The sequence below is a fragment of the Nakaseomyces bracarensis genome (assembly GCF_045282275.1).
Source record: "Nakaseomyces bracarensis strain CBM3 chromosome Unknown Scaff10_0, whole genome shotgun sequence".
NCBI classification, from domain to species: domain Eukaryota; kingdom Fungi; phylum Ascomycota; class Saccharomycetes; order Saccharomycetales; family Saccharomycetaceae; genus Nakaseomyces; species Nakaseomyces bracarensis.
In genome coordinates, this window is record NW_027263956.1 from 577,298 (window position 1) to 593,154 (window position 15,857).

At 38.8% G+C, this 15,857-nt stretch overlaps 6 protein-coding genes across 6 annotated transcripts; 3 read left to right on the forward strand and 3 right to left on the reverse strand.

Annotated features, from left to right (window-relative positions):
* Positions 1-369: 369 nt before the first annotated feature.
* ILS1 (isoleucine--tRNA ligase ILS1) lies at positions 370-3,588 on the reverse strand (the record flags this gene model as incomplete). Its single annotated transcript, XM_071053036.1, has 1 exon — positions 370-3,588. One exon carries the CDS (start codon positions 3,586-3,588, stop codon positions 370-372), a length of 3,219 nt encoding a protein of 1,072 aa, XP_070911286.1.
* A 624-nt stretch (positions 3,589-4,212) lies between these two features.
* On the reverse strand, positions 4,213-6,168 carry RNJ42_02872 (Heat shock protein SSA3; the record flags this gene model as incomplete). Its single annotated transcript, XM_071053037.1, has 1 exon — positions 4,213-6,168. One exon carries the CDS (start codon positions 6,166-6,168, stop codon positions 4,213-4,215), a length of 1,956 nt encoding a protein of 651 aa, XP_070911287.1.
* A 1,100-nt stretch (positions 6,169-7,268) lies between these two features.
* AST2 (Ast2p) lies at positions 7,269-8,546 on the forward strand (the record flags this gene model as incomplete). The annotated part of the gene is made up of 1 exon (XM_071053038.1): positions 7,269-8,546. One exon carries the CDS (start codon positions 7,269-7,271, stop codon positions 8,544-8,546), a length of 1,278 nt encoding a protein of 425 aa, XP_070911288.1.
* A 435-nt stretch (positions 8,547-8,981) lies between these two features.
* RNJ42_02874 (uncharacterized protein) lies at positions 8,982-11,255 on the forward strand (the record flags this gene model as incomplete). Its single annotated transcript, XM_071053039.1, has 1 exon — positions 8,982-11,255. One exon carries the CDS (start codon positions 8,982-8,984, stop codon positions 11,253-11,255), a length of 2,274 nt encoding a protein of 757 aa, XP_070911289.1.
* A 726-nt stretch (positions 11,256-11,981) lies between these two features.
* Positions 11,982-13,607, forward strand: HEL1 (E3 ubiquitin-protein ligase HEL1; the record flags this gene model as incomplete). Its single annotated transcript, XM_071053040.1, has 1 exon — positions 11,982-13,607. The coding sequence occupies one exon, from the start codon at positions 11,982-11,984 to the stop codon at positions 13,605-13,607; it is 1,626 nt and encodes a 541-aa protein (XP_070911290.1).
* A 156-nt stretch (positions 13,608-13,763) lies between these two features.
* MIC60 (Mic60p) lies at positions 13,764-15,320 on the reverse strand (the record flags this gene model as incomplete). The annotated part of the gene is made up of 1 exon (XM_071053041.1): positions 13,764-15,320. One exon carries the CDS (start codon positions 15,318-15,320, stop codon positions 13,764-13,766), a length of 1,557 nt encoding a protein of 518 aa, XP_070911291.1.
* Positions 15,321-15,857: the final 537 nt, after the last annotated feature.

A 15,857-nucleotide genomic window follows, 5' to 3' on the forward strand; every position in this document is an offset into this window, starting at 1 on the left:
AATCTACTAAATGATAACAGGCATCCTTTGAAGACTTCAAGTCTCATTTTCACAATTTTTTTAATTTTTTTTATTTTCTTTATTTTCAATTTCACTTTGTTAATTACGAATAGGATCATTTCTTATTGATTATATTACAATATTAAGTGAAGTCAATATATACCAAAAAAAACTATATAAAGCTTTCAAAACTTATCTTCTTTATTAAGTTTCTATTTTTTCTTTTGTAGTGTATAAAGATCTATATTAATTGTTTAATGTGTTCATTCTTTTAAAGATATCTTCGGAGAGGATACTTAAAAATAAAGGATGAGAGAGGCTCTTTTTTCATAACTTCATATTAACTAGATTTTCTGATGCATCTTATTTTTATAGCTTGAAGATCTTCAATTTGAAGACGGTATCGTTAATGGACTGTTCTTCATCAGCAAGAGCATTGTTCTTGGTACCGTCACAAAGAGTAATGTTTGATCTACAAGTCTTGGTCAACATATCCTTGTGCGCATCAACAATATCTTCGAAGTTGATGGTATCCTTAACGATCTCATATTCAACCAAGACGTCGTCAGTAGCTTCCAGACCACACTTCTTTCTCAACTTTTGGATTCTGTTGATCAATTCTCTAGCTAGACCCTCAGTCTTCAACTCCTCATATACATTGGTATCTAGGATAATTAAAACTTCTTGATCAGTTCTAGTTTCCTGGCCTTGAGCAGCAGCAGATTCTGGAAGACCTCTAACGACATTCAAGTCACCCTTTACAAGTTCGATATCGGCAACTTCTAACTTACCAGTTTCCATGTATTTCCGTACTTGTTCGGTAGAAACATTTGGCAAGGCGTCCTTAACCTTCTTTGCATCCTTCTTCAACTTCTTACCCAAAACTGGCCAGTCGGCAACAGCTCTGTATTCTACACCGTATTTCTCTTCGTCGGTGGTAATGACGATGTCACGAACATTTAGTTCTTCCACAATATAGTTCTTCAAAGCTTCTATGTCCTTCAAGTAACTTTCATCACTGTGTAGGATGACCAAAGTCTTCAAAGGAGTCTTCAAAGAAATAGTCTTCTTTTCACGAATATTTCTACCCAACTCGATGACAGATTGCATTCTAGCAATAGCAGTTTCAATATCTTCATCAAATAGGTCTTCTCTGACTTCTGGGTAACTCAAGAAGTGGACAGATCTACCGTCCTTACCATATTGAGATAACACTTCTTCTGGAATAAATTCTCTTAGTCTTTGGTAGATACCGTCAGACAAGAATGGGGCGAATGGAGCCATAGCACGAACAAATGTCAACAAAGCGTCAAACAAGGTGTTCAAAGCCTTCAAACAATCATCGACACCGTTTTCACCCTTTAGACGACGACGGTTGAATCTGATGTACCAGTTTGTCAATTCGTCAATGAAGTGAAGAAGCTTTGGAACAACAGTGTAAAGCTTGTAGACAGCCATTTCTTGGTGAATAAATTGAACCAATGATTGCATAGATGCTAGAATCCATTTGTCCATAACATTGTCACTTCTGACAGATGGATCAAATTTGAAGTCAATGTTGGAGGTTTTCTTCAATAGAGTTAGTTGACCTTCCAAGAACTTGTAGGAGTTCCACCATGGTAGTAGAACCTTTGAAACAACTTCCTTAACACCCTCTTCTTTGAATTTCAAACTTTCAGCCTTTAGAACTGGAGAGTTAATTAAGTACAATCTCAAAGCATCTGCACCGTATTTGTTCAAAACAATATTTGGATCTGGGTAGTTCTTTAGAGACTTGGACATTTTTCTACCGTCAGCTGCTAGAACAATACCAGAAACGATAACGTTCTTGTATGGGACCTCACCGAATAAGTGAGTACCCAGAACACTTAAGGTATAGAACCAACCTCTAGTTTGATCTAGACCCTCAGAAATGAAGTTAGCTGGAACTCTATCATCAAACTTCTCAGAGTTCTCGAATGGATAATGTTGAGAAGCGTAAGGCATAGAACCAGACTCGAACCAACAGTCAAAGACTTCTTCAATCCTCTTCAATTCACCCTTACCTTGTCTGGATGGGATGGTCATCTTGTCAATAGTATCACGATGTAAGTCAGTAATGTTTTTCACACCGGTCAATTCTTCTAGCTCTTGAATAGAACCAACACAGACAACTTCTTCAAAGTCATCAGAAACCCACAATGGGATTGGAGTACCCCAGTATCTGTTTCTGGAGACGTTCCAGTCACGGGCATTCGCAATCCAGTTGGCGAATCTCTTCTCTTTGATAGTGTTTGGAACCCAGTGAGAGTTCATAACCGAGTCCAACATCTTTGGAACAATTTCTTTGACACGAACGAACCAAGCTGGAACAGAACGGTATAGCAATGGGGTATCAGATCTCCAACAGAATGGGTAAGAGTGACGAATTTGAGAGGCCAACAACAAGTTACCGGTCTCGGTCAAATGTTTGATGATCAACTTATCAGCATCTTTGACGTATACGCCAGCGAAGTCAGTGACATCACTAGTAAATTTACCATTGTCATCAACTGGGTTTGGTGCGGCTGTATCTTCGCTGATAACACCATTCTCCAAACAAACTTGGTAATCCTCTTCACCAAAAGATGGAGCGTTGTGAACAATACCGGTACCGGAATCACTGGTAACATAGTCACCACCGATAACTCTGAAAGCAGTTTGTTGCATTTGTTCCTTGAAGTATGGGAATATTGGCTCGTATTTTAGACCGACCAAGTCCTTACCCTTTATCTTTTCTACCACCTTGTACTTTTCCGAAGCAGGCTTCTTGTACAGTGTCTTCAAGAGGGATTCCAATAAGATAAAGTAAGTGTCTTTGTTTTCGTCATAGATCTTAACGTATTCGAATTCTGGGTTGACACACAGAGCCAAGTTAGATGGCAGAGTCCATGGGGTAGTGGTCCAGGCGACTAACATAGTTTTTTCCTGGCCAATGACTCTGAAACCGATGGTAACAGCTGGATCATTAACGTCCTTATAGTTTTGTTGGGCTTCGAAGTTACTCAAAGGAGTGGTCAAACCGGTAGAGTATGGCATAACTCTGTAACCTCTGTAGACTTGCTTCTTCTCGTATAATTCCTTGAATGCCCACCACACGGATTCCATAAAACTTGGGTACATAGTCTTATAGTCATTGTCAAAGTCAATCCAACGACCTAGACGCCCGATAGTCTTCCTCCACTCATCGGCATAGGTCATCACAATGGCCCTACACTCATTGTTGTAGTTGTCAATACCAAACTTGTACACATCCTCCTTATCTTTAATCCCCAACTTCTTGTCAATAATGTGCTCAATTGGAACACCGTGTGTATCCCAACCAAATCTTCTCTCAACGTGGTGACCGGTCATAGTAGCATATCTTGGGACAATATCCTTAATAGTAGAGGCCAAAATGTGACCATAGTGCGGAGTACCTGTAGCAAATGGAGGACCGTCAAAGAATGAAAACTCTGGCTTATCCTCAGTTAGTTCCATAGACTTGTGGAAGGCATCGATTTCTTCCCAATGGGCAAGAATCTTTTCTTCCTCCTTTGGAAAGGAAAAATGACTAGGAGCCTCAGCCATCTTTCTTTATTGTATTATAGATATATTAGCGTGTAATAGCACTGTTAATTATCCCCCACCTTGAAACACAGTATAGTCAAGAATATCCACTGATCTTCAAAACTTCACACTTGCCTCTTCTTATATATTCCCCATCGGCGCTGTACTGCAAAAAATGACGAAGAAAGAACGAAAACGCAAAAAAAAAAAAAAAAATTTTTTTCACATCAGGCACAGAATCGTATAGTATGATCTCTAAGAGTCATAGTTATAAAAAGCCATATTATATAATATAATATGGCTTTTATAACATATTACATAATATGACTGACTATAGTATCTATACTATACCTATTACTAGAAGTAACTATATAGTATTGAGTAAATATAGTAGACGTTAAGTTTAATTTAAGATGTATCTTAAAAAATATCAAAATTAAAATAAAAGTTATACATAGAAAAAGGTGGTACTTTATATAGTAAAAGCATATAATTAAACGTTCGCAAAAGCTTGTTTCCTTGAAGCAGTAATTGCTTTTAGAATAGAAAAAAAAAATAAACCCAGAAATTTGAAAGAGAAAAAAACCGTAAAATTACATAAAAAGCATCGGTAAAAAGAAGTCATAGTCATAAATCGAGTTAACTTTAATCAACTTCCTCGACGGTTGGGCCATCAGCACCAGCGCCTGGAGCACCAGCGCCTGCACCTGGCATACCACCAGCGCCTGGCATACCACCAGCACCAGGCATACCACCAGCAGCGCCACCAGCACCGTAGAACTTAGTCATGATTGGGTTTGCTAGGGCTTCTAATTCCTTCTGCTTATCTTTGTATTCATCAGTGGCGGCAGCTTGAGAAGCATCTAACCAGTCAATGGTCTCTTGAGCGGCAGTTTCCAATTTCTTGGCATCTTCTTCTCCAACCTTCTCCTTGAAGGCGGATTCTGCTACAGAATTCTTCAATGAGAAAGCATAAGATTCCAAGCCATTCTTAGCTTGTACACGTTCGGCCTCCTTCTCATCTTCTTCCTTAAATTTCTCAGCTTCAGAGACCATTCTTTCAATGTCCTCCTTCGATAATCTACCCTTATCGTTGGTGATAGTAATCTTGTTCGATTTACCAGTACCCTTTTCGACTGCAGAGACATTCAAGATACCATTGGCATCGATATCGAAAGTAACCTCGATTTGTGGAACACCTCTTGGTGCTGGTGGAATACCAGATAGTTCGAACTTACCTAGCAAGTTGTTATCCTTTGTCTTGGTTCTTTCACCTTCGTAAACTTGAATCAAGACACCAGGTTGGTTGTCAGCGTAAGTAGAGAAGGTCTCGGATTTTTTTGTTGGGATAGTAGAGTTTCTTGGAATCAATTTCGTCATGATACCACCAGCGGTCTCGATACCCATAGACAATGGAGCAACATCCAACAACAATAAGTCCTGGGTCTTAGAGGATTGATCACCAGTCAAGATAGCGGCTTGCACGGCAGCACCGTAAGCGACAGCCTCATCTGGGTTGATGGACCTGTTTGGTTCTTTACCATTGAAGAAGTCAGAAACCAACTTTTGGACCTTTGGAATTCTAGTCGAACCACCAACTAGAACAATCTCATCAATCTGGGACTTGTCTAGCTTAGAGTCTCTCAAGACCTTTTCAACTGGTTCTAGGGTCGATCTGAACAAATCAGCACATAACTCTTCGAATCTAGCTCTTGTCAAAGAAGTGTAGAAGTCAACACCTTCGAATAAAGAGTCAATTTCAATAGATGTCTGAGAAGAAGAGGATAGGGCTCTCTTGGCTCTTTCAGCGGCTGTTCTTAGTCTTCTCAAAGCTCTCTGGTTGGTGGTTAAATCTTTCTTGTTCTTCCTCTTAAATTCGTTAGCCAAATGGTTAACTAGTCTGTTATCGAAATCTTCACCACCCAAGTGGGTATCACCAGCGGTAGCCTTGACTTCAAAGACACCATCATCGATGGACAACAAGGAGACATCGAAAGTACCACCACCCAAGTCGAAAATCAAGACGTTGTGTTCCTGAGTTCCCTTCTTATCCAGACCGTAGGCAATGGCAGCAGCAGTAGGTTCGTTAATGATACGTAGTACGTTCATACCGGCAATCGTACCAGCATCCTTCGTGGCTTGTCTCTGAGAGTCATTGAAATAAGCGGGCACCGTTACCACCGCATCGTTAACCTTGGTACCCAAAAATTGTTCAGCAGTCTCTTTCATCTTACCCAGCACCATCGAGGAGATCTCTTCAGGAGTGAAGATTTTATTCTCACCTTTAAACTCGACCTCCACGGCTGGTTTCCCTTCTTTGTTAACAATCTTGAAAGGGAAATGCTTAGCATCATTCACCACTTCGGGATCATCAAATCTACGACCAATTAATCTCTTAGCATCGAAAACAGTGTTCTTAGGGTTAATAGCAGCCTGATTCTTAGCAGCATCACCAATTAATCTCTCACTATCAGTAAACGCAACATACGATGGCGTCGTCCTATTACCTTGATCATTGGCAATAATCTCAACACGATCATTAGAAAAATGTGCAACACATGAGTACGTAGTACCCAAATCTATACCAACAGCTTTAGACATTTTTTTTTTTCTTTTAAATTAGTTTGTAGTTTCTTATTGTAGTTTCTTGGTTTTTTTTTTTGTGATTTGATTATTGAAGAGTTTGGAATTGAACATTTCTAGTTAGGTTATTCCCAACTATTTATATAATTTGGGAATTTTGGAATTGCCCCTTAAAAAAGCTTTTACCTCATCCCCCCCTTCCTTCATTATTGTTAGGGCTTCCCCTTATTTTCACCAATTTAACCGCTGAGCTTCCCTCCCCTTCCCCAAGAGTTATGATCGAATACCCAACTATACGCCCTTTTCTGAGCAAAGAAGGACCAATTGAGTGATATTCTGATTTAAAATTTGTACAATGGGTGTTGGGTGGAGAGTTCAAGATGATTCGAGAGAGAGAGAGAGAAAAAGACCCGAATATGCCTCGTGAAGTTATAAGTAGTGGAGTGCGTAAGATTCTAGAACCTTCTAGCAAAATGTTGCCTGATTTTGTATCCCATCCCTTCATCATTTCTTTTTTTTTTCTAGAACATTCTAGCAAAATATATATATATCAAAAAAAGATATGCAATAATGTATTACGTAAACCATCATATGGGAAATCGTGTTTTATGATTACACATATTCTAACATATATTCTAATACGACAGTCATATGACTGTCGTATTAGAATATATGTAAAAATTGAAAGAAAAAAAAAACAAAAGAAGAAAAGTGATGAACAAAGAAAATGAAGACAGCGTATTTTGCGATTGGTATAAAATATATTATTTAAAAAAAAAAAAAAAAATAAAGAGTATTATATAGTATGTATGTCTATATACATAAGATACTAAATCTTCTCCATCTATATCATATCATATTTTTTTATGTAAATCTCTCAAATACGTCATTTATTCTTTTTTTTTACTTATTATTTATTTTTTTGAGATATTTTTTTGAATTCTTTTTCGGTACGATTTTTTCTGTGAAGAGATTATTTATTTCTTTTTTTGATTATTTATTTATTTATTTTTTTTTTCTTCATTCTTATGTATATATAATATTTGATTTATATTAAACCTTTTTGTTGATTCCATATAATTAAACTACAAAACCAAGCTAAAGCTAAAAGATCATAAATGTCTGACCTTTTGAAAGTGGATCCAAATTTGGAGTTGATGACAGTTGAACATAAGAGTCCTGCCCCTAAACCGATCAAATCGGAGGCTCCAAAGTTGAAGAGAGTGGCACGTCCAGTTAGACATATCAAATATATACCCGTGAAGTCCCTGTACTTCCACACAAAACAAGGTCCTATCGATTTTACATACGAGAAGAAGATCAAGAACCCAATCCCCAAGAACAAGCTGGTCGTAGAAGTGAAATACGTCGCTTTGAACCCTATTGACCTGAAGATCAAGAACGGGTATGCATCCGCCATATACGGAGAGATCGGTCTAGGTAGAGAGTACAGTGGTGTGGTGACGCAAGTCGGAAGCAAGCTAGAGGACTACTGGAGCGTCGGAGATGAAGTGTACGGTGTCTATTACCACCCACACTTGGCCAACGGTGCAGGAGCCTCTTCTTTGCTCATCGATCCTAGTATCGACGCCATTTTGCCTAGACCACCAACTCTGGCACCACAGGAGGCTGCAGGCTCGCTGTGGTGTCTCGGGACCGCATACAGCATCATGCACTACTTACAAAAATACAAGTACCTGGACTCTGAATCCAATGTGTTGATTAACGGTGGTACCACCTCCGTAGGTTTATTCATGATACAACTGCTTAAGTACCACCTAAACCTGAAGAAAAAGATCGTGATAGTCACTTCAGGTGACAACTCAGACTATATCATGGAGAAGTTCCCTGACATCGCCGAGGAGATGATCTTCATCAACTACCTCACGTGCCGCGGGAAGTCCAGCGGCCCTCTGACCCAGATGATCAAGGACCAACGCATAGTGGACTACGACGACGGTAAGGGCGAGGTCACCATCCCATACACCGAGGGCAAGTTCGATGTCGTGCTCGATTTCGTCGGTGGATATGACATCGTCGCACACTCCAAGGACCTTATTAAGAGCCGCGGTGCCTACATCACCACCGTGGGAGACTACGTCAGCAACTACAAAGAGGACATATTCAACTCCTGGGACAATCCAAGCGCAAACGCAAGAAAGATGTTCAGCTCAATGCTCTGGTCCTTCCACTACCAACACTTCTACTTCGACCCTAACGCCAAACTCGCCTCCAAGAGCGACTGGATCAACAAGTGCGGTGAACTCCTCGAATCGGGCATCGTGAAGTGTGTCGTAGACAAACAGTTCAACTGGAAGAAATCGAAGGAAGCCTTCGCTTACATGGCCACCCAACGCGCAAGAGGTAAAATCATCCTAGAAGTAGAGAAGTTCTAAGCTCAACGAACTAAAAAGATAAAGCATATAAATTATATAATACCCCCTCCTTCACACCAACTTTTGCAACTAGTTTAATATCATTTTATTAATTAATATAATAACCACTATAATAACCACTATAATAGTAATTGGGTATAATACCGTAAATCACACTTAGAAACGGCCGTAGAAACAGAATTTAAATTGCTAAAAAACTTTAACGAGCTGTCGTAGAAGGAGGGGTGAAAAGAGGGTTGTGCGGGTGTTTCTGTGGGTGAGATCCTAAGCCCTAAACCCAGGCATGTAAAAGCTATCTTGGTAAAGGGAAGGGGAAAAAATTTGGGCAGTATAAATAGGATGGGGGTTTTAGCTTTTTTTTATTGGGAAGTTAACATTCCCTTGATTTGATGGGTGTAAAGAGGAAAAGAGACTAAGAGGATTGCTGTCAATAAGATGTTTAGTTTTTTTGGAGGTGGTTCAGCTCCTGAGTTGAGTCAGGAGGAGAAGACCAAGCTAGTTTTGAAGCAGGCGTATGATTTTGAGATCGCGCTGCGTGCGATGGATTATGTGTTGGATGACAATGCTGAGCGTGGGCTGAAGCTGTTGGAGGACAGTGACAAGGAGGCTGATGAGGATGAGAGGACTATCAATGTTTTGGCTCGTGGTGTTATTGAGTTTTTGGAGGCTACGTTGAGTTTTGAGGCCGAGGAGATGAAGAAGGCGTCAGCCACGCTGGCTAAGGCCGAGACCTTGTCACAGAAGAGTAAGACTAATGCTGAGAACTTGAAGCTAAGTAATAGCAGCAGGTATCCTCCCGGTACTGTTTTTGCGGTGACTTATACTGAATCGTTGTTGCTGCATGCACTGCTGATGATCTTTAGTGAGAGTATGATGGAGGTTGCAAAGGCGCTGTTGAAGTTGAGAAAAGCGTACTACACGTTGCAAGAAGTGCTTCAGCAGATAAAGGACGCTAATCTGAAGGCTGTTGAAGAGGCTGAACGCAGAGGGGAGAATCTCAGTGCTGGGTCATCCGCTGCAAGCTTTATCGGAGAAGGTGAAGTATTTAACTCCGTTGATATCCCATACAAGCTGAGTGAGGAGGAAGCTAAGGATAAAGATCTCTTGGAGTTTGCTGAGAAGGTCCACAGGATGCGTATGAAGAGGCTCTCAGGTGCACACATCGACAATCCACCAGCTATCAACAGGCTGAGGGACGAATTGGGTCTGCAAGCCATGGACAAACTGCCAAAGGAACCAATTGAAGACCATGTAGTACTCTCTGATGATATTGACAAGAGTCAGGCCACAATTGACGAGTTTATTCATTCCGGTGTCAACCTGTGTTTTGGTATCTTGCAAGTGGTCCTTTCTCTGTTGCCTCCCGCTATTGGTGCTGTATTATCTGTAGTGGGGTTCTCGGGCTCTCGTGAAGAAGGTTTAAAGCTCGTCTGGAAAGCTACGAAACACAGAAATGTCCATGGTTGTATTGGTCTATTGGGTCTGATGTTCTACTATGATGGTCCATTCCAATTCACAGATGATGATTTCGATGTTCCCGCCTCTGTCAAGGAGTACCTAGAGTCTCAAAAGAAGAAAGAAATCACTGACAATAAAGAAGGTGATGAAGACAAAGAAGTTTCCCGCGAGCCAAGCATCACTGCTCAATCAGTTGCTACTGTAGATAGCTTGAATATGGACAGCAATACATTGTTACACCCAGGCAAGATAATGGAAGATGCTCTTCTTAAATCCCGTGCTCTGTTCCCAAATAGTGCCTTGTGGTTGCTGAATGAGGCCAGAATGTTATCTGGTAAAGGTAGACTTGAAGACGCTGTTGCTTTGATGGACTCCATTGATGTCAACAAAATCCGCATGAGACAGGTAAAGTCCTTGATGATTTTCGATAGAGCTATTACTTTAATTCATTTGCACGAATATGATAGGGCTGCTGATGACATTCTATCTCTATTAGACATCAGTGATTGGTCTCACGCCTTCTACAGTTACTTCGCTGGTTGTTGTTACTTGGAGAATTGGAGAATGATTCAAATGGGTGACTTGAAAAGTGATAAAGAGGAATTTTACAAAGAGCAAGCCAGCAAATTGATTTTCAAATCTGTGGATTATTTGGGTAAGAAAACCTGGAGATCTAAGAACTTGCCTCTTGATAGATTTGTTGCAAGAAAGGTCGAACAATTCAAGGCTACCCAAGCTAAATTGAACTTGACTAATCCACTTGATGCCATTGCTACATCTCCAGTGTATGAAATTGCTTACTTCTACAATGGTTTCAACAGAATGTCTAAGAAACATTTGGAAATATCACAGAAGATGTTGACCGAATATAAGAACCCAGCTATCGAAAGCAATGATCCAAACCAAAATCTGATTAGAGATCTGTTGTTGTCTCTATCGCTAAGAAGACTGGACAAGATTGAGGAAGGTTGCAAATTGCTTGACGAAAAGGTACTACCTGTATTTTTCAGTGTTACAGCTGACAACCATGTTAGCTACGTTAAAAAGTCTGAAGATCCTTGGCTATATCCATCTGCTTTCTACGAACGTGCATTGTTTTGTTGGAAATTAAATGGTGTCGAAAAATTACCAGAATGTAAAGAATGGCTAATTAGAGCTCAAAACTATGCAGATGACTATGAATTGAGTAGTCGTGTAGGAATGAAGATTAAGGCTGCCATTGACAGAGTTGATAGTGCTTTGAATAATTAATAGAAGAGCCCAAAAGAAAGTATAAGAAAAGTAAAAAAATTTACAATGAAATAAAGAGACGTCTGTTAATAAAGATCAATTATAAAAGAGAAAATATGAAAAACTTTATGGAACAAAAAATTTTTACAGACTATTTTAATAATATTCAAAAATAAAAATAAATGAATTATATTTTGCTTTATTTTTTTTTTTTTTTTAACATATTAATGCTATACTATCATGTCAAAAAAAAAATTATGCGGTTTGAAGTCTTATACTCTTAAATCGATATGGTCTCTTAAACATAAGAATTCTGGATATCTGAATTTTAATTTATTTGCCTTCCAATATTATGTAAATACTACTCATTTCTATTACATACTTATTATTTTAGATTTTTCCTTCTTTTTAATAGCTAAATGATACCACTTTTTTATACAAATTTACAACTGACTTTCAATATCACAGATCAAGTTTACCATATTCTTGATGCCTACTTAAACCAAACTTGAAATAGATTTAGTTCAGTTCATGCCTTTAGATTGTCCCAAAACCTTTTCAAACTTCACTTGATTATATACCTCGGAAGGGACCCACCCTTTAAATTAAAAAAAAAAAAAAGCTTATATATGCAAATAATGGGAGGCAATATAATCATATAGGATATTTTTAGGACTAACATCTAGTCATATATTTCTAAATACTTTTATAAATAGTGGCGAAGATTAATAGTTGCATTTAGAGAATATGAGTGACGAAGAAGTTGAGTTTATATATGATGACGACGACGAGGAAGATACTATAGCGTTTGAAAGCAGTATTGGCTTTACGAAACCTCACGACGATGCTCTTAATCTTGCTAAGACGAAATCTATCATGAGTCAAGGATCTGAATTTGAAATTGATGAAGATTTTAGTGGGGAAGACTTCGAGTATGATGAGCTACTCTCTGTGCCATTGTCACATAATGGGAAAAAGACTCTAAATGACGGTAGTGTTCCGAATTTGAAGTATGATTGTCTTACGACACAAGATATATTTGAAAAGATGCTGGCTAGGATTCATCGTTTACAGCCAGTGTTATCGATACCGCCAGAGGATATATTGACACTGATACAACACTATGACTGGAACGAAGAAAGGCTGCTAGAAGCATGGACCGATAAGATGGACGACTTACTTGTTGAGTTAGGTATAAATACCAATCACTTAGACAATCCACAACGGAGAGAAGTTGTATATAAGACGGATTTCAGCTGTCCTATATGTTGTGAGGAGAAATCAACTGAAACATTTGCTTTAGAGTGTGGTCATGAATATTGTATCGATTGTTACAAACATTACATCCGAGACAAACTTCACAAGGGTAATGTCATTACCTGTATGAGTTGCTCATTGGCATTACGAAATGATGATATAGATAAAGTTATGGGTACTGCATTTAGTGCCAAACTTATGGATTCTTCGATTAAGAGTTTTGTTCAGAAACATAATAGAAACTATAAATGGTGTCCATTTGCAGACTGTAAATGTATAATATATCTGAAAGACTTATCCTTATGGCCAGAATATTCTAGATTACATTACTCACCTTTTGTTGAATGTAATTCAAAACACAGATTCTGTTTTAATTGCTCATTTGAAGTACACGCACCCGCAGACTGTAAGGTAACGAATGCATGGGTTAAAAAGGCAAGGAAGGAATCAGAAAACTTAAACTGGGTTCTATCGCATACTAAAGAATGTCCTGAGTGTTCTGTTAACATTGAGAAGAGTGGGGGTTGTAATCATATGATTTGTTCAAGCTGTAAACATGAATTTTGTTGGATTTGTGAGGGTGCTTGGGCTCCACATGGTAAAAATTTCTTCCAATGTTCTATGTATAAGAATGAAGACTCAAAAAATAAGAATGCTGATGAAAACTCCAGGAATTTAAAGAAATATACATTTTACTATCGTGTGTTTAATGAACACGAAGTTTCTGCAAAATTAGATTGGACCTTGGGCCAAACCATGGGTCATAAAGTCAAAGACCTTCAAGAGAAAGTGGGTATTTCGTGGATTGAAGGCCAATTCTTAGCAGAAGCTTTAAAAACTCTAAATGAAGGGCGTACGGCTCTGAAATGGTCATTTGCTCTGGCATACTATGCTGATCCTTCACATAACATGACGAAAATATTTGTAGATAATCAAGGTCTTCTCTCCAGTGCGGTCGAAGATCTATCTGAATTGTTGCAGATTAAAGAAGCAGATGTCATAATCAAGAGAAAACCAGAATTTTACAATAAAGCTGGGTATGTCGAAAACAGAACTCAAGCACTCCTAGAATGTGGTAGAGACCTTCTATGCAAGGGTATTTGTAAAATTACGTGAAATACAGTTTGGCTCGCCAAGTTGATGGACATTATTAGCATTATAGCATTCCTATTTAAGAATAAATAATATTTATATATTAATGACAATATAGACAGTAAGTTTTGCAGTGTTGGTATTTGATATTTCTTATGTTGAAGGATAAGTCAGAATATTTTACAACGATTTCAACTCAGTATCAAGGATATCAACAAGCTGTTCTACTTCTAACTTTCTTCTAGCACTCTTTAACCAATCGTCACATAAAACATGGGTCCATCCTTTTAGACCAACAACTTCTGAAACAGCAGCGTCCAGCTTAGATAGTCTTAGATCTTCATTAACTCTAGCGAAAATTGAATCTAAGTCAGTAGCATCGGGAGGAGCAGATCCACGTTTGGTAAATAGAAGGAATGAGAAAATCTTCGCGGTGAAGTGTCCTAGTACACCAGCATTTGGTGGAAGAAGCGATGCAGTCTTGAAGTCATTTTCGAGAAGGTTCCATCTGTTGTATAACTGCTCGTTAGATAGAATCTTAGAATTCTCAGAGGATGTGGTAGCCTCAAGTTCGGCCAATGCTACTCTGAATAAAGGTGGTGTTAAATTCTTACTTTTACAGCATGGTTTAGGACCAGGAACAGCGATATCAGTAAGTGTTCTTAATCTCGTCAAGTCTTCGGATAGAGACAAACTATTCAATTCATGTGAGTTTAGCTTAGACCTAATTTTCTCAATATTCTGAGCAATTTGTTTCACAGCTTCACTTCTAGTGACTATCTTTGTGACATTATCCAATGCTTTAGTCATTTCCTTGGACTTTTCTTCTAGCTGTTGAATATTGGACAATCTTCCATTCCTTTCTGCGTCAACCTTCTCTTTTATAATTTTGTTGAATTCTCTTACTTGGGTAATAGACAATAATGCAACCTCGTTAGCGTGCTTTGTTTCCAAGTGCTGCTTATTGGCCTCCAATTTCTGAGCTAGTAAATCGGCGTAATGTTTTTCCAGTTCTTCCTTCAAATGCAAAAACTCGTTCTTATATTTGTCCTGTAGTTCCACTTCGGAGACGGAGAGCTTCCTCTTGTACTGTTTGCTCAACTTGCTTGCGACTTCTTCTGCCTTTTCATTAATGCTATGCGACACAGTCTCCTTGAGGTTCTTATCCAAGTGAAGTATATCCTCAATCAATTGGTGATAGCTCTCTTCCACCTTCTCCAGCTTCATACCACCAATTCTAAACTTCTGTTCATTGATCAAGTTGACAGTATTATTCAACGAGTCGATGATCTTCTGCAACTCAGCCTCTGAATTGTTCTCTGAATCCAACTCCAGCAACTTCAATTGCAACTCCTTAATACTGTCGTGAATCGGCAACGGCGTGGGCTTCCTATTAACCTCATGCTCATGATCTTTTTCCCCTTTGAAGAACCCCACAATGTGATCCTTAGTCAACCACTTCGAGAACCTAGGGTCATAACGATAGTACTCATAAGTGTCTACAAGTGACTCCGCACCGGGAACCTTCTCAGTGAAAACATTCGCAAACGAGTCATTGTACTGAGAAACCGCCACACCACCAGCATACAGCCCAGAGACACCGATAGTCAAACCAACAACCTTCATTAACAACCCACCTTTCTTCTTAGCCTTCACACTCGCACCAGTGTCAATAGAGTTATACCTCAACGACTGTCTCACAAACGTCGAACATCTAGAACTAGAACCCCTCAGCATATTTACTTTCTTTATTATTATCCTAGAAGGGGGGGGGATTGTATTTGTATTTGTATATTCGTCGGTATTGAAGATTTATACCCAAAACCATAAATGTATAGTCTCTCCCCTTCTAATCTTCCACAGACAATAAAAATCCTTATTTTTGAAATTCCGCGGCAATAGAGCGATCTCGCGGGAAGGGAGCAAAAGGTTTTTTTTTCTTTAAAAAAAAAAACGGGGACTTTATCATTCTCATTGGTTGATGATCACGTGAATATTTTTACCTAATTACAATATCTACGGATATACATGTATAATTTGGATATATATACAGGTATATAAGTATATTGAAGTACATGATCGGAGTTCGGTGAACTGTGTATGCTAATGGGCTTGATGAGTGTCATTTTTGATTTTTAGATTTAGGGTTTACCCTTCTTTAAATTTTTAGGGTTTGGACTTTAGGTCTTTCTAGGGCTTTTTGGACTTTAGGTCTTTCTAGGGTTTTACAACTTTTTGTTAGGTCTTTGTTCTCCTTTTTCGGTACAAAATTGA